This window comes from Salvelinus fontinalis, chromosome 7 (genome assembly GCF_029448725.1).
Source record: "Salvelinus fontinalis isolate EN_2023a chromosome 7, ASM2944872v1, whole genome shotgun sequence".
Classification (NCBI taxonomy): Eukaryota; Metazoa; Chordata; class Actinopteri; order Salmoniformes; family Salmonidae; genus Salvelinus; species Salvelinus fontinalis.
Genome location: NC_074671.1, coordinates 29,607,363 through 29,626,014, shown reverse-complemented (window position 1 = coordinate 29,626,014; position 18,652 = coordinate 29,607,363). Strand labels below are relative to the sequence as shown.

Below are 18,652 nucleotides of genomic sequence, written 5' to 3'. Positions count from 1 at the left end.
TTTACCACAGTCTCAAATGGCATGTCAACAATTTTAGGGAAATACCGTATTAGGAAATGTAGTGATTGATTTTCTAATCTCATGGAGCGTTGATGTCGTAACAAAACCGAGATAGAACCACGTTTCTTTGTATTTTCTCCCATGCTTGTTGCACAGAACTCTCTTCTCTTCGGGTAGCTATTTGGGTTCTCTCCTCTCATTGGGTAGCTCTTTGGGATCTCTTTTCTTATTGGGCAGCTCTTTGGGTTACATAGTTAGCTGAGGCATCGAGCAGAGCCTTTTTCCTGGGACAACAGCTGTTGCCATGGGACAGATAGACAGCCTGACCAACAGACAGACGGCCACAGGTGTTGGTCCACCCAGCTGTTCCCAGTACTCACAAGGTTGCCAGGCAGGCCTCTCTCTGCTAATGGGGGCCCGGGCATCAGACACAACAGCACACACACTGCTAGATTGTTAGCCGTTTGGACAATTGGCTTCAGTCTAATGTCCCAGCAGGTGTAGGTGTGTGTGTGTGTGTGTGTGTGTGTGTGTGTGTGTGTGTGTGTGTGTGTGTGTGTGTGTGTGTGTGTGTGTGTGTGTGTGTGTGTGTGTGTGTGTGTGTGTGTTAGGAAACACTGTTGGCCCTTTCTTCAGGATATGTTTTGAGTGTTCTTTCTATCACCAAGAATTAGAGATGAGAGAGTGAAAAAGGAATCAACACATATTAATACAATGAGACTTGGTTTCATTCATTCAATGTCTTATTAACGGAATCACTGGAGTAAATTGTGCCTGGGCTAGGAAATGAACCAGGGGTTTCCACTCCTGGTCCTGGAACCCTAACCCTGGAAGGCATCAGTATGTGCAGGCTTTTGTTCCAGCCCTTCATTAAAACACCTGATACAGTCCAAGCATATGAATGTACACTACTTACTGAACCGTGATGTCTGTGTATTTGATCTGTGCAGTAACTAACCCTTGTGTCTCCCCATCGCCTCTCCGTAGCGTCCTGGAATGCCGTCTGGAGCGAGGATGCCCCACCAAGGTGCTCCCATGGGGCCCCCCGGACCCCCGTTCGGTGGGAGCCCCGCGGTGCGGCCCGGCCTGCCCGCCCCGGTCATGGAGCCCAGCCGCAAGAGACCTGCCCCCTCCCAGCAGGTCCAGCAGCAGCAGAACGTCCAGAACCGGGCCAGAAAGTGAGTCACATGGCCAGGATCCATCCAAGATCCACCCCCCGTCCCCTGTCAACCACTGCATGGCTCTGTGTCTGCGGTTTGTCCTCTAGCCATGTTTTTTTCCCATGCCTCTGGTCATGTTTCTGTGTGTAATATCTGCAATTCACCACCTGCATCTATCAGACTGAGTGTTTGTCACTCCCGTCGTGCTGTGAGTATCTCTGTGTGGGCTCCCCCTTCTGCTTGCTTTGGTACTGCAACCACTACTGTATCTGACACTGCTCACCCCTTCGTCTACATTGAGCGGTTGAGTTAAGCCAAATGTACGACCGCTGTCTTCAGTCTGTTTTGTGGTCTGTTAGCTGTTAGCTGTCATGGTATATTTTTGTCTTCCATCTACACTCCTGAGAATGAGAGCTGACCTGGGCTCTGGGATGTAAATGCGTCGTCTCCCCCTTAACAAATCAGTCTATCCCATGAACAACCACAGAGTGTGTTGTGCTTCACATCTAGACCAACATTTATGACTCATGAGTAATTTGTGCGGGAGGTGATTTAGCCAGGTATGGTTACTAGAGAGTCAATCAATATGCACTCTTCTCTCTGCAGTGCAATTGATCCACTCACAATTAAGCAGCCTTGTCAAACAAGGGCCAGGGAAATGTTGCCCTGTGCCCCCCCCCCCCCCACACACACACACACACCTACATGGCTCCCTCCCGGTGGCGTGCCTTGCCTGATCGATGGCCCAGGGTGACCCAGTGGGTGACACTCTCTCTGGGAAAGCGAATGCTTGTCCTCTGGCAGTCGACGGCCTCCTCCCCAGTCGACTGCCCGGCAGAGCACAGCCACCTGCTTTTGCAGTGTCATTGAGACCATATGGCTGTTGCCTAGACCTACGTGAGCTTGCCGTGTGGAGCCAGAACTTTCCTACTCACACAAACCTGCCAGTGCTTTGAAAAATAGGCCATATTCAAATGTAAATGTACATAGATGCTAGAAATAGTTTTGTGTAATTGCAGTGGAGTCAAATATCAGTTTTAATGTGATACATTTTTGCAGTATATACATTAGACAATAGGCTGGGTGTTTTGGCTGAGAGTTATAGGACAGTCCATACTGAGTCGTGAACCAGTTTCAGGTGCAGCTACAGCACCACAGATATTCAACTCTACAGAGAAAGCCCACTGCCTACATAGAAGCATTCAGATATGCCCAGTTTGCCCACAAGCTACTTTCATCAATACTACCTGGATCCAGAACCATAGACGGGACGTTTTCTCTGCTTATCTTGTCACTTTTCCTCTGTGTGCTACTCTGTGTCTTTGTCCCAGTGTGTTTATTAGCAGTGTGTCTGCCTGTTATTAGTGTGTCTTTTAAACACTGAAACACTGAAGGGAGTGAAGCATGATTCCCCATGGTCCAATGAGAACCCTCCTTGCTGAACAAGCGTCCAATGAGACGCCCAGATCCATTGATTAACCCAGGATCCACTATGTCCTCCTCTCTCACTGTGTGTGTGCATGCACACAGATGCACCCCCACACTGCTGCCTGTACATACTACCGAAACACTTGCACCTATACTAACGCACCCATTCACATACATGCACACACGACCACCAAGTGTGTCCTTCAGAACAGACATCCTGCTTGCTGCAACCAGTGTGTTGCCATACCAACCAACCTCTCTAATCGGACCACCTTCAAATCCCATCAACCCTTAGGAAGCCAGTGGGATTCCCTGGAGCCAATGAGATGCCAGCGAGGCAGATGGACATGAGAGATGCCCAATCAGATCCAACGCTCGGATCAAAGTAGGAGTATATTCTGCTGCATGTCCGTTTTTTTCCACACGTTTTTTCTCGCCCCCCCTGCCCTCTCCCCTGACCCCCGACCCTAGCACTTCCTAGTGTAGGCACGGTCACCCCACCCCCACATGTAACCCCAAACAAACCCCTGTGTTTGTCTACCCCATGAGGAAAGCTTAACCAGGTGTGCATAACGGTATATCAGAATGTGCTGATGCATGCTGTAGATTGAAGCATGGCATGATGGGAACAAATTATACTGTCTCTAGGAATGTCAGCTGAACACCAAAGGATGTCCTAACCTCTCCTATCAACTACACCTTTTTCTGTTTTGCCAAGATGTGCTCGCTAGACTGATTCCCAGCTTAAGACCCTCAGATCCCTTTGAAATGTAACCCAGACCCCGATATTGCTCTAATGTGTTTGACTATTTGACTAATTATTTTGCCCTACGCCGTTAAAAGATTTCTGAGTGAGAATCAGGTCCCTGCTGGTATACCAATGTCTAATACAGTTTGACAGCACTGCCATATCCTCACACTATATCTATCCCATACCGTTAGATTATACATGTCTATCTCTGTCCTATGGTGTACTAAACACTTCTAAAATGTCTTCCCTTGGACCCGAACCAGATATGCTGAGAAGCTTGAGAGAGTACAAACCCATGACACTGTATACTATTTCAAACTTGTTCACTCAAATCAGTGTCCGGGCCCAATATTAACAATGCACGACTGTTTCGGGGATAAACGATTTGTAAAAAATAAATTAAAATAAAATAAATAAATAACAAAAGCATGTAATCCAAAGTTCACTGAGGAGGCACAGACTGCAGCTGCAGACGCTACCAAGACAGCCAAGTAGAGTCTGAAGGCATCTAAACCAAACCAGCACACCTCATTTGCCTTAGCGGGGACCCATGATAAGTAACCCGTCAGGTGTCGTAACAATGTTATCCAAGACAGGAAATGGAAATATCTCTCCATGCATTTTCAATACTTTTTCATACCCAAAGAATTTGACAGGTCTGTGAGCTGCTGAAAGGTAATAGGCAACTGTTTTTTTTTTTTCTCACCGGAAAGATGAAAGCCGGGGTCGGAAGCATTGTCATTGGTGGTCACATAGCAAATTGGGCTCCGGAGTGGGCCACAGTTGGCATAGGAGCCAAAACTCACTAACGAACATACACACCATCTATCAATGAGGAGAAGTCTAGACTCATTGAAGTCATGAGAGGTTAGTGCATGAGGTGTTTGATGTGCCACTTTGAATGCCACTGGTGCCTGCTCCCCAGGTGTGCATACCGTACGCCTGCCTCCGCTGGATCCCCCCCCCCCGAAAACACATACACACATCCGCATTGCGTACACACACACACGCATGCACACACATGCGCACACACACACACACACACACACAGCTGGGACACTGGGGTGCTGGATGTGGCCCAGGATTTTAGCAGATGGCCTGGGCGCTACACTATCAGTCACCATAGTAACATGCTCTCGTTTCCTTTCTTCTCTCCGTCTTTCTCTCCCTCTGTAGCGCCAAGAGAAGGAAAATGGCAGACAAGATTCTTCCACAGAGGGTGAGATTGCATATATTTTGCTCCCTCCCCCCGTTACCCGAGTGTTTGTGTGTGCGGTTATCGATTCTCTGTTGAATAGGAAAAAAGCGTGTGAGTTTTGATCTCAGGGCTTGAAGGGGCAGATGATTATGTGTTGTTAGAAATGTAGCGAAAGGAGATGCCCGGGTGATCAGAGGCTCGGCGCAAGCTCGGCGGTGGGCGCCGCTTTTCAATTGTTCATCATATTTTCCCGAATGGAACAATCAATAGACTGGTAGGAAACAGAGCGACTGTGACACAACGTACGAGGCAATAGAGCGGGCACATCTCCCCACAGGTGAGGGCGCGTCCAGTGTGTGGTCCCAGTCGGGGCAAAAGAAACCCACGGCGAGCCGCTATCCTCTCCCTGCCTGAGCCACAGCCTCCGCTCTCTCCTCCCTGCACCCCCTGCCCTGTCTCAGCCCGGCCCAGCCTGGGGTTGCAGTGGTTGGCCATTGATTTTGCAAAGGCTGCTGCTGGTGACCGTGGACTGGAGCCCCATAGTGCTCATTAAGGCGTTTCTGTAGTCTGTGGGTCTTATCGTAACACAAGCCAGACACAGGGAATGGCGATAGCTGCATGACTCAGGCGCCACAATGATGACTCAGGGACAGGGAATGTCCGCCACTACGTTCTGTCTGCGCTACACCTCAACCTGGCGACAGACAGACATGCAGATAGAGAAGGAATGAGATGGTCGAGGGAACAGTGAAGGGAGAGACAGGTAGAGAGATGGAGAGAGAGAGCGAGGGAGGGGTAATGCAGTGAGAGAGTCTGGGAGTCTGTGCCCAGTCTGGTAAGCAGCCTTGGCAGTGTGCCGACTCCCTCAGGGAGGGTAGGGGCGGGTTGGGTAGGGGCGGTGGGTAGGGGCGGTGGGTTGGGTTGGCTCTGCTGCACCCTCTGCATTTCAAATGCGGACTTAGCAGCACTAAATGCTGGATTGGTGCACCAATTAGTGAGTGGTGCTGGGCAGTCACGGGTCCTGTAGGCACTACTGCCGGCTCTGTCACCTTCATTAGGTGTCACTCCTTCTGTTAGAGAAGGACAAAAATATTTTTTGGGGAAAATGTTGGCTTGTGAGAATACAGCTGCAGTGCAGACACCAGACATGCTTTGATGGCAGGACGTCTTAACGTGCCTTAATGAAACCAAAGCGCAAACATATAACTCAATGCCACAACTTATTGTCATATTGAGCATTTTTTCTGTGCAATTTTACTGGATAATAGCTAAAGTTTTTGTATTTATTTTTATTTAAAGAAATAAAAAGGTATAGCATTAGACATGATACAGTATACTGTGTGGCCTGCCAGAGACACTAACTGAAACAATTGGCCCTTGTTAACCCCCCCCCCCCCCCCCCCGATTAGATCCGTGAGCTGGTCCCGGAGTCCCAGGCTTACATGGACCTGTTGGCCTTTGAACGTAAACTGGACCAGACCATTATGCGTAAACGGGTGGACATCCAGGAAGCCCTAAAGAGACCCATGAAGGTAACAAATCATAGGCCTAAAGTATCTCACTACAATACTATAGTACACTGAGTGTACAAAACATTAAGGACACCTGCTCTTTCCATGACATAGACTGACCAGGTGAATCCAGGTGAAAGCTATGATCCCTTCCATTGTCACTTGTTAAATCTATTTCAATCGGTGTAGATAAAGGGGTGGAGACCGGTTAAAGAATTGAGACATGGATCAAGTATTTGTGCCATTCAGAGGGTGAATGGGCAAGACAAAAGATTGAAGTGCCTTTGAACGGGGTATGGTAGTAAATGCCAGCTGCACCGGTTTGTGGCAAGAACTGCAACGCTGCTGGGTTTTTCCCACTCAACTGTTTCCCGTGTGTATCAAGAATGGTCCACCACCCAAAGGACATCCAGCCAACTTGACACTGTCGAAAGCATTGAAGTCAACTTGGGCCAGCATCCCTGTCGAACGCTTTCGACACCTTGTAGAATCAATGCTCCGACGAATTTAGGCTGTTCTGAGGGGAAAGGGGGTTGGGGGTGCAACTCAATATTAGGAAGATATTCTTAATGTTTAGTACACTCAGTGAATACTATACTTTACTATCAGTGTTGGAGTAGTGAACTACATGTAGTTCAACAAGTAATTCAATTACATTTTCCAGTAGCTTGATGGTAGTTGAACTAAATAAAAATCTGGTAGTGTTTTCAGTAGTTAATTACTTCCTTGCCATGTATAGGTGTAGCTAACTACTGGAACTACACACTACTTTTTGTGCAAAAATAAAATATGGGTGGAATAGGCAATCATTTATGATCTTTTTTTGCATCAGACCTGCTTAATTCTCACTTCTGGGTTTAATAGGCTAAATTTCACATTCTGTTAACACATAAGCCCAAAGTGATCTGTTCTTGCGATTTTGTAGTCTATGACATTTCAGATTTACATATGATTGTTTTTCCATTAAGTAGTTTGGATGTAGTGAACTACTTTTTAAAGTAGCTTTAGTTAAGTAAACTATATTTGTCTTAAAGTTAGCTTGAGTGTTCCATAACTTCTTCCAGTGTGAAGTAATTGGTAGCTTGGTAAACTATTTTCAGAGTAGCTTCCCCAACACGGTATAATATATTATGCCATACTTTACATACATACTATGTACTATATAGTACTGTATAGTTTACTATACTTTACTCTTCAGTTAATGTAAATCATTACGATACTGGTACATACAGTGCAATCGGAAAGTATTCAGAACCCTTGACTTTTCACACATTTTGTTACATTACAGCCTTATTATAAAATTGATTAAATCGTTTTTTCCCTCTCATCAATCTACACATAGTACCATAATGACAAAGCAAAAACAGGTTTTTAGAATTTTTAGCAAATCTCTATACATTTTTTAACTGAAATATCACATTTACATAAGTATTCAGACCCTTTACTCAGTACTTTGTTGAAGCACCTTTGGCAGCGATTACAGCCTCGTCTTCTTTGGTATGACAGTACAAGCTTGGCACACCTGTATTTGGGGAGTTTCTCCCATTCTTCTCTGCAAATCCTCTCAAGCTCTGTCAGGTTGGATGGGGAGCGTCGCTGCACAGCTATTTTCAGGTTTCTCTAGAGATGTTAGATCGGGTTCAAGTCCGGCTCTGGCTGGGCCACTCAAGGACATTCAGAGACTCGTCCCGAAGCCACTCCTGCGTTCTCTTGGCTGTGTGCTTAGGGTCGTTGTCCTGTTGGAAGAAGAACCTTCACCCCAGTCTGAGGTCCTGAACACTCTGGAGCAGGTTTTCATCAAGGATCTCTCTGTACTTTGCTCTGTTCATCTTCCCTCGATCCTAACTAGTCTCCCAGTCCCTACCGCTGAAAAACTTCCCCACAGCATAATGCTGCCACCACCATGCTTCACCATAGGGATGATGCCAGGTTTCCTCCAGACGTGACGCTTGGCATTCAGGCCAAAGAGTTCAATCTTGGTTTCATCAGACCAGATAATCTTCTTTCTTTTGGTCTGAGTGTCTTTAGGTGCCTTTTAGCAAACTCCAAGCGGGCTGTCATATGCCTTTTACTGAGGAGTGGCTTCCGTCTGGCCACTCTACCATAAAGGCCAGTTGATGGTTGTCCTTCTGGAAGGTTCTCTCATCTCCACAGAGGAACTCTAGAGCTCTGTCAGACTGACCAAGGCCCTTCTCCCCCAATTGCTCAGTTTGGCCGGGCCGCCAGCTCTAGGAGGAGTCTTGGTGGTTCTAAACTTCTTCCATTTAAGAATGGTGGAGGCCACTTTGTTCTTGGGGACCTTCAATGCTGCAGAAATGTTTTGGTACCCTTCCCCAGATCTGTGCCTTGACATAATCCTGTCTCTGAGCTCTACGGACAATTCCTTCGACTTCATGGCTTGGTTTTTGCTCTGACATGCACTGTCAACTGTGGAACCTTATATTGACAGGTGTGTGCCTTTCCAAATCATGTCCAATCAATTAAATTCACCACACGTGAACTCCAAGTTGTAGAAACATCTCAAGGATGATCAATGGAAACAGGAATGCACCTGAGCTCAATTTTGAGTCTCATAGCAAAGGGTCTGAATACTTATGTATATAAGCTGTTTCTTTATTACTATTATTTTTTTACATTTGCAAGCATTTCTAAAAACCTGTTTTCGCTTTGCCATTATGGGGTATTGTGTGTAGATCGATGAGGAAAAAAACATAATTTAATACATTTTCGAATAAGGTAACAGGGAAGGAGTCTGAATACATTCCCGAATGCATTGTACTAGTACCAAAGTGCCAAGACTGAAGTGTAGAGAAATAACCGCTGGTTCCAACAGTGTCTTTGGGTTTTGTGTTAACAGCAAAAGCGTAAACTGAGGCTGTACATCTCCAACACCTTCAACCCTGCCAAGCCTGACGCTGACGACTCAGACGGCAGTATTGCATCATGGGAGCTGCGGGTTGAGGGGAAGCTGCTGGATGATGTGAGTATACTACTTCATGTAGTACAATGCAATGCCACTCTATTAATTCATCATTACTGGTTTGTTTGATTCGGCGATATATCCTTTGATTTTGTTTAGTTCCTATTTTCTCTTATTGTAAAGTCTCCTCTATGGATGTTGGTGGTTATGAACGGTTATTTTTCAACTGTATCCCTACCACTAAGTCAATTTCATTTTCTCCTCAGGACATTTTTTTCTGGGGGTTGGTATTTGAATGTGGCAGCATGGTTGGTTAAAATTACTTTTGACCACAGTGAAATACCTTAATAAAAACAGACCATGCCTTAATCCTTCAACCAAGTATGAAAATTGCTAGCTCTTTGATCCAGGAGCTGCTTTGTGGTGCGTTTGCCCCACAGTAATGTACGGCAGTCTTGTATAGTTCTAACATATGTCCACAACTCCACCGTCGGGCCACGTCAGTCAGCAGCAAGAGTTGTTTGGTTAGTTAGACCTTCGGAGGAATGATCAATGTTTCGCAAAATGTTTACACAGATTATGCCTGGGGCAGGAAAAGAAAGATGACCATAGATTGCTTTTTGCAGAGTTAGCTCGACTTCAAATGGTGGCTCGACTCAAATGCTCTCATCAGTTTCAAGGCGGGGTTGTCATTTCACAGCAATTTTGAGGTTTTAGAGGCCACAAATATTTGGAATCAACTTTTAAGGAAGAAGACCATGAGAATATCCTGTTTTCACATTGTTTGTGGTCTCCTGCTACGTCTTTGGCCGCCCCCTAGGGCTTACAGTAGACACAATGATATCACTGCTTTGGTGTCCAAGAAATGTTACTATAGTCAATGACAGCAGTATATATCAAGTTCTCTAAGGCAGGTGTTTGACAGGTCTTCGTAGTGGTTTAGTTGGAATCACTCCCGGAAACTGATGTTCAGTAGCCAGGAAACAGACAGGGTCAGACTACATCAAACTGGTTTACAAAGGGGGAAACCCTATCCACAGTGTGTGTGTGTGTGTGTGTGTGTGTGTGTGTGTGTGTGTGTGTGTGTGTGTGTGTGTGTGTGTGTGTGTGTGTGTGTGTGTGTGTGTGTGTGTGTGTGTGTGTGTGTGTGTGTGTGTGTGTGTGTGTGTGTGTGTGTGTGTGTGTGTGTGTGTGTGTGTGTGTGTGTGTGTGTGTGTGTGTGTGAGTGTTTGCTTGTTACACTCCTTCAAATCTTTCATGTCAGCCCAAATGTTCCATCCATGTTAAACTAACTCACCACTTCTTTGTTTCATAGCCTGGGAAGCTGAAGAGGAAATTCTCCTCGTTCTTCAAGAGCCTGGTGATCGAGCTAGACAAAGACCTGTATGGTCCTGACAACCACCTGGTAGAGGTGAGTTGATGTTCCCTAATGACCACTGACCGTACACAACCCTCTGTCCTCTCTCGTCTACGCTCTCGTCTCCTCTACCCTGTCTGTGTCCCGTCCGTAGAAATAGAATGAGAATGGAATGTCTTTTTCTTTTTTTGTAGTCACTTCGTGCTTTACTGCTTTGGGGACCCTCAAAATGGCCCCTCCCCCCAGTCCGCCCATTATGGCATAATTAACCTGAATGGAGATGTCCGTTCTATTCATTCTAATTCTATGGTCCCGCCATTCAGCCTCATCCAGATCTATTCAGCAGGTTTTGGGCAAACGAGGGGTTAACCATAGTCTTTAACCACAAAATACTTTTGGCATTGTATCTTTAGTTACAATGCAGCTCACAATATTCCTGCACTCCCGCTGTACAAGATTAGGCCATTGGCTACATGTGTGGTTTAGTGATACCAGATGGTTTGTATTTAGTTATGATTCAGAGAAAAGAGATCCACTATTCTTATGTATTTAGCCTATTTTGGTATTGTTGGCTACTGGAAGACCTGACATCACTGTTGTTCAGTTAGCTGGCTGATGCCATCATCCGATAACAGAACTTTTACAGTAGAAACACAGCCAGTCATATAGAGCTCATTACTCTCATATAGCGAGTTTATGACATCTAATTTGAGCATTAAATGGGTTTAGGATCTCGAGGAATCCACTTTATCAGAGAATGAAGATTCTACCAGAGAATGGTGTCTGGGATTCCAATCATACAATTCTGTGACCTTTGAATTGTAAAAACATGGCTTGGAGAGATCCTGTTTTTGACACTGGGAACAAGTTCACACAGCACTGCAGGATGTGTTATGAATTGACAAACTGCTTAATTGAGTGTTAGAGGTAAGAGTACTTCTCAAGGTTTCCCACCTTAGAGAATAACTTCGAATATTTTAGCAAGGATAAACGGCATAGATGCATCTTTGCTTGAATGAACCTGTCCATTTTAAGGAAATGTGTCACGATCCTGAAGTAGCACAACACAATTATGAAAACATACTTGTGTAAACCCTACATTGAGTTCGTGGGTAAATAACTAGAAAAGCATTCCCAGTTCCCTCCCGGTGTTGCATGCTAAGTGGCTACAATGCACTGAAAAGCAGGGAACTTTAAGTGTTTTTCTTTTCAGCTGCTGACCAGTAAAGCGAAGGTAAGATGCAGACTCAACTAACATTTCCACATAGATAAAATGCCAGGGAGGGTTTGAGACCCGGATAACAGAGGACAAAATGTAATCGTAACGACTGTAATGCCAAATAGAGGTTTCATTTGGGTAGGGTACAGTCTCAACTTGATAAGCCATGCTCTTGTTAGGTTACGAAATATCTCTGCAGATTGTCATTTTCAATCGGACCATCATTTCCTTTTGAATGCCAACATATGAGTTAGCGACTCTGCAAAAACAAATGATCAACCCTCTGCTGTCTTGCTAGTTCACTCAGTTCCTTACCACGCCATGCATGATCTATTCTTTTACAGCGATTCAGCCTTCCAAAAGACAACAAACTCAAAGGGTCGAGAGCAAGGCTGCTCGTTGAAAGTGTACACATTTTGGTTTTGTATTCTTTTATCGTCTTTGTGTGCACGTTTGTATGTACACATTCAGAATGTTCTGGAAGTCCGTGGCCGGTGCCTGTAGGTAGTGTTCAAGGTGGAGTTTTTGTCTCTGTTTCCTGCTAGTGGCACCGCACTCCCACCACCCAGGAGACTGACGGCTTCCAGGTGAAGAGGCCAGGGGACGTGAGCGTGCGCTGCACACTGCTGCTAATGCTAGACTACCAGGTGAGGGCGCCATAGAGACACTACCCACTGGGCACAGACATCAGTTCAACATCTAGTTTTGATTTACATTTGGTTGAATTGTCAGGTAACTTGAATTCAACCAAAAATGTCACCTCATCCTGTCATTGGATTTAGGTTAAAAGTTGGGTGGGGGAGGGGATGAAAATCTCTTACGTTGATGACTTTTTGCAAATTCAATACATTTTCCACGTTGATTCAACATCGTCACATTGAATTTTGGGGTTGAAATGACTTGGAAACAATGTTGATTCAACCAGTTTTTCGCATTGCTGTCCACTGATGTGCTTTACTAGAAAGTAGTACATGAGACTAAAAGCTATTCAGAAGTGTGTCAAATGTGTCCGCAAAGCAGCTGTCATCTGGCAGTTGTAATAGTTCCTGTCTGGGGTTCCTAGTTCCTGTCTGTTGTTCCTAGTTCCTGTCTGGTGTTCCTAGTTCCTGTCTGGGGTTCCTAGTTCCTGTCTGAGGTTCCTGTCTGGGGTTCCTAGTTCCTGTCTGAGGTTCCTAGTTCCTGTCTGGGGTTCCTAGTTCCTGTCTGGGGTTCCTAGTTCCTGTCTGAGGTTCCTGTCTGGGGTTCCTAGTTCCTGTCTGGGGTTCCTAGTTCCTGTCTGGGGTTCCTAGTTCCTGTCTGGGCTAGCACTGATGGTGTTCTCTGACCTCTCCCCAGCCCCCCCAGTTCAAGCTGGACCCTCGTCTTGCTCGCCTGCTGGGTATCCACACCCAGACCCGCTCCTGTATCATCCAGGCCCTGTGGCAGTACGTCAAGACCAACAAGCTGCAGGACTCCCACGACAAGGAGTACATCAACTGTGACAAGTACTTTCAGCAGGTAGACGACACTCTTCTAGTTCTCCTCTGTTACTGTGTTACCTGTTAGCTGTTGCATGTTGTTGCCTACGTCCCAAATGGCACCATATTCCCTATATGGTGCACTACCCCATAGGAGCCCTATGGACCCTGGCCAAAAGTAGTGCACTAAATAGGTACTATGGTGCCATTTGGGGAGAACACATTTCCCCATCTCTGGCGCTAGGCCTTTATTCTGAGATGTTACTGTCTTCCTCTCAGATCTTTGACTGCCCGCGGCTCAAGTTCTCGGAGATCCCCCAGCGTCTCACCAACCTCCTCCTACCCCCTGACCCCATCGTCATCAACCACGTCATCAGGTGAGCAGATCATACGTAACACCTACCTGACAAATTCCTGGTTTTAAGGGTGAATGCCTGGTCATAAAAGGCGACACGAAAAAGTATCAATTCTTTCAACAACAAAAAGTTGAAAGAGATACAGTATAAAAATCCAGCAGATGAATACATTTGAAATGCTATAAAATAAGAATGTGGGCACAGTGTTTCACAGGTAATGCCATCCCAAAGGGCAGATAATCCAATACAAATTTAAATTCTAGCCTGGGAGGCAAGAATACTGGTGAGATACAGAAAGACCACCAGCATTTTTGCCTCCCAACCTTTTCACTGGTCTTACCTGGTTAAATACAAAATACAATAAAATGTGTATCACATTTCAAGTGCTGCCAACAACCTCAGAAAGTCTTCTCACCATCATCCCCCCTCCTTCCTACAGCGTGGACCCTAACGACCAGAAGAAGACGGCGTGCTATGACATCGACGTGGAGGTGGAGGACCCCCTGAAGGGCCAGATGAGCAGCTTCCTGCTCTCCACTGCCAACCAGCAGGAGATCGCCTCACTGGACAACAAGGTGGGACAACCACACAAGAAGGATAGCCAATCACAATTACCCAAGATGACCTTTAAGGTAGATTTACATTGCGGAGATGCGGGACGACTAAGTACCGTGAGTTATATGTGAATTAGAGTTCAGAGCAGTTTGACTCTGTTGGATACAGTTTTATCTGATTCTCCCGGAGAATCTTGTCGCCTGACATGCTATCACCAGGGTTGAGGTCAATTCCATTTCAACACTGAAATTCCAGTTCTCTTTTAATACTTTTCAAATTTGGAAATGGAATTTTGTTCATTTTCTGAATTGACTGGAATTGAATTCACCCCAACACTTTTACGCACGCCGTGGGTAACAATTTATCGCACCGGTATAAATGGCAGTGTAGGGAAAAGCTGAGGTGTCGGGAGCGGGATTGTTGTTCCCGCATCTCCGCAATGTAAATCTATCTTTACACTGTGTGTGACACCAAGGTGTTGTGGCTTCGTGTTCCTGTGTGAAAAGCCTTGACACTGCCACCGCCGTTTCTTCCACAATCTGAATACAAATTCGGGGGGGAAAACGCAGTGAATCAAAGAAATTTGTGTATTAAAATTGGAAAGTCATTGTCATATGCTTCGAGTAGATTTGTGTAAGCTGTCCTCTGACACCAGTGATCATTACGAACCCTTTAGATCCACGAAACCATTGAGTCCATCAACCAGCTGAAGATCCAGAGGGACTTTATGCTCAGCTTCTCCAGGGATCCTAAGGGCTACATCCAGGACTGGCTAAAGTCCCAGAGCAGAGACCTGAAGGTGAAGGCCACACACACACACACACACACACACACACACATACGGTATGACTAACCATGCTCTCTGATTGGCTGCAGCTGATGACGGACGTGGTGGGGAACCCGGAGGAGGAGAGGAGGGCGGAGTTTTACCACGAGCCCTGGTCCCAGGAGGCCGTCAGTCGTTACTTCTACAGCAAGGTGAGGAGACACGTCAAACACTGCACCTTTAAAACCTTTTAACAACTCCCACAACACAGCGTCCAAGTAGGAACACAAACTGGGAATTGAGATCAGCGTGGAATAGTCATCTTTTAGCTTTGAAGCTGTGCCTGCTCTGTTACACTAGTCTTACCACAACTGTGTAACACAAGCAATCCAACTTTATTTAAATAACTCTTTTTACAAATTGATTGATACTGGGAATCGACCTCGGGTGTAGTGAGGCCCGGGTTGTTTCTGTGTGTGTGACGGTGATGGCATCCTTCCACTCTACCCTCTGACAGATCCAGCAGAGGAGACAGGAGTTGGAGCAGGCCTTGGCTGTGAGGAACACCTAAACGCCCTGTCAAGGACGTTTCTCTCTCTCTGCACTCTTCATCTGACCCCAGACCTGTGTTTTTGTGTGTTGTGTTTGTTTGTTTTTTTAATCGCTAGGGAACTGACCTCTGGCCCATCCCCCAATTGCATGTGTCCAAAATAAAACGTCCCTCAATCTGTTCAGCTCTGACTGACCGAACATCTCTCTCCACACTCCTGCGACCACAGGCCTTCGGCGGACATTTTGTTTCTCAAAAGAACCCTAACACAGTGGGTTGCTTTTAATGTCAACCACTTAGAACCCACTAGCATGTCACTGTCTTTCCATAGAGACTAGAAGTCATTGTACCAGCTGCCTGCAGAACGATTACTGTTTTAGAGCCTTCTCATCTCAACCAGATTGACTTTTCTGCTGAGTCATAGTGGTCCACTGCGTCTCATTCGGATGAGCCCAAAGTGGTCGTTTGTAACCCAATGTTTCAAGTGTCTTGACTCACACACAGTGGATTGTGCCCATTGTTTTAGTGTATCATTAGTGGTATTGTTCATGTGAGCAATATGCTTCAAGTGTGCATGTGTGTTTTTGATGTGTGGAACCAAATTTACACCAGCAGAATGAAGATTACTGTTTGAAGTAATGGGTCGGGGGACTGGGCTAATTTCCCTTCTGAAGCCCAAATGTTGAGGTCTGTCATTTAAAAAATGAACTTGTTCAAGGAAGGCAGCTTTCATGAATGAGATTTCCCCCCATTATTAACTAATCAAGACACAATCGAAGATTAGTTTATTTTTTCCACCTTTCTACCGTAATTCCCTTAAACAATGTAACTGTAAAAGTAGATGTCTGTATAAGTGAATATATTCCATCAGATGAAGTTGAAAGGGACAAGGATGAATAAGACTCATATCAGTTGACCGTAGAAGATAGACGTTAACGTGAGGAGGTGACGGTAGGCACAAGGCGAAGTAATGTAGTAACACTTGTCGGCCATAGCGTGGCGTCTTAGAGCCAGGACAGCCTGCATGTTTTTACACAGACTAACTCTCTGTAACACAGAGCACCCAGACAGACTTGTCCCCTGAAGGCACGTCTTGACCGCAGTAAATTACCGTGCAAAAGGGATTAACGTTAGTGGTTAAATGTTTGTGTTGCTATTTTAGACATATGTATTCCAGGGGCTCATTGTCCTGTCATAATAACTGTATAAAAAGTCATGTTTGGGAACAGTATTAGCTACAGAACCCTCTCAGTGCTCAAATCAGTGTTTTTAATGTTAACAAAGGACACATTTTGGGATATGATGTGAGAGTAACCAACATTTCCTATGTTGAAGAATCATGGGGCGGGCAGTGAAAATGCAGCCTGACAAATGTTGGCCCGAAACTTTTAGTAATCCTTTTATTCGAAATGAATGGGGAAATAGGTCTTTGTTCATTGTATTTTTTAGTTAACATCTAAGTGGATCTGTCTGACAGTATTTTGTCCTTGAACGTTTCGACAGAGTCACCAAAGGTCTCGATGAAGAGTATTAGAATGGTTCAAATGGACAATGAATAACGATTACCGTGATCTTGTCTAACCCCGATAAAGCTACGTTACCAGTTGAAATTGAACAAGGGTGAATATGACAACGTTTTTAAAGGAAACCTCTGAATGTAAATCTGTTTGTTTTTCTTCAGGGAGAGCACTGTTTGTGTCAGTGTGTTTGGTTTAGTGAAGAGCGGGACATGGGGTGGGAAGGATCGGGGTCCATACGTTTAAAGGTGTAGGACAGGGACGCTAGTGTCCCTCTGTGTAGACTTGGGGGAAGGGTGTGGGGGATGGTTATTTTAGGCCCTTGAGTTTTAATAGGGCAGAACCACAAAATGTAATGCTGGGAGTGATGATACCTCCCTCTCTCCCCACCCACAGGGAACGCCCATCTCTTTAACTAACTTCCACAGCAACTCAGTTCTGTGCCCTTCCACAGTAGTTTTGTGCTTGTGATGGGAGAAGCCTTCTCAGAAATCCGTTTCTGATATGAAGTCAACACTGCTGTCTTCTGTAAGGTTCAGTCACATCAAAATTGTGTCCATGTTACATCTCTTTTGTGTCCACATTTTCTTCGACATAGCTGAGACCTAACTCAGCATAAACAACGAGGTTGGATTTCTTAAAGACCTATGCATGCTGCATGGACAGGTTTTATACATTTAAAACGGGACATGTAAATACTCTCACAAATGCATGGAAGTGGATGTGGAGAGCAATGGATTTGACACAATTTCCATGTTGAAGGGGCCTTTACTGAACATTTGCTAAAAATTTGCGTGCCTCCCAACCAGCATAGATGTTATCTGCATAAGAGTTTTTGTTACGTTCAGGTTACGTGTATTTCAACCGCACCAAGCAATGGAGCATAATCGTTGTTGTATTCAATTATGTGTCAATCAATACTTGTGTTTGACCCAGATTGGTCTTGTATGGTTGGCAGTCATGGAGCATTAACTGTAGGGCTCCCCTTTCTGGGCATTTTAGAAACTACAACTCACGGACGCCGGAAACCTTGTGTCATCTGACTATAGACTGTACCTAAACTGTGTGCTCCTCTCGCTCTCTGACTAAAAGCATTGATATTGGTCTACCTGAATGGATAGGTGGTAACCACAGTTTCTGTGCATGACTTTGTGAGGAGTGCCCATGTTCCTCACAGCTCCCTTTCCACTGCTACACCGTTTTGTCTGTTGGTCACCACCATGGAGATATAGCTCTCACTTGTGCAAATGTGTTGGGTTACCCCATTCTACAAACAAACAAAAAACAAAGGAAGAAAAAAATAGAAAAATGAAATGATGAAACTACAGCTGTGACTCAGTGAGACAGCCTGGATGTAAATAAAGAAGCGCTTGCCAAAGTTTGTAAATGCCATCAGGTCTGCAATGTGTGGTTTATTGCTAAGTCAGGGGGATGGGCCTTATCCGAAGATCAAATGTTTAGATTTTTCATGCTGATCAATGGTCTAAATATGTCTCCTAGAAACATCAAATTGGAAAGACCAGAGGTGGACTTTGCTATATTTCATAGGTTTCAAATGAAATGGAATCCAGCTGCCCAGGGGGCTATATCTATCAATGTGTAGCTTAGTCTATAAACACCTTCATACAGTACTGGGCCAAATAGTCTTTGGCTTTGGTGAGAGGTAGAACACTTACATTTTTGCCAATAAGCTGACTGATAAAAGTCAGAAGGGAGTAACACTTCTAGCAGTCCTCGCATGAGCAAGACGTCGTTTTGAGATGGCAGACAAGTGAGTTATTGTTGATCGTGTCTAAACAGGTGGCGTGCATGCAGTAATGCTAACCTACAACCTCAGTGCTAGCTAGCTACTGCAGAAAGAAACTCTTTCACCCCCCGCCAAACCCTGGCCTGACATTCATTTCGCC

At 45.3% G+C, this 18,652-nt stretch overlaps 1 protein-coding gene across 7 annotated transcripts in view; it reads left to right on the top strand.

Annotated features, from left to right (window-relative positions):
• The window catches only part of LOC129859361 (SWI/SNF-related matrix-associated actin-dependent regulator of chromatin subfamily D member 3), a 51,711-nt gene extending 33,574 nt beyond the window's left edge, over positions 1-18,137 (top strand). For 2 of the 7 annotated variants that reach the window (XM_055929054.1, XM_055929050.1), the window contains exons 2-15: positions 988-1,178; positions 2,884-2,973; positions 4,516-4,558; positions 5,947-6,069; positions 8,906-9,028; positions 10,284-10,379; positions 11,539-11,559; positions 12,090-12,191; positions 12,880-13,041; positions 13,281-13,378; positions 13,797-13,989; positions 14,589-14,711; positions 14,789-14,890; positions 15,196-18,137. In XM_055929054.1, coding sequence (XP_055785029.1) covers positions 988-1,178; positions 2,884-2,973; positions 4,516-4,558; positions 5,947-6,069; positions 8,906-9,028; positions 10,284-10,379; positions 11,539-11,559; positions 12,090-12,191; positions 12,880-13,041; positions 13,281-13,378; positions 13,797-13,989; positions 14,589-14,711; positions 14,789-14,890; positions 15,196-15,249 — 1,521 coding nt within the window. In that variant the 3' untranslated portion in view covers positions 15,250-18,137. The remainder of the gene's footprint in view (positions 1-987; positions 1,179-2,883; positions 2,974-4,515; positions 4,559-5,946; positions 6,070-8,905; positions 9,029-10,283; positions 10,380-11,538; positions 11,560-12,089; positions 12,192-12,879; positions 13,042-13,280; positions 13,379-13,796; positions 13,990-14,588; positions 14,712-14,788; positions 14,891-15,195) is intronic. The other 5 variants (XM_055929053.1, XM_055929056.1, XM_055929052.1 and 2 more) reach the window with 5 other exon arrangements.
• Positions 18,138-18,652: the final 515 nt, after the last annotated feature.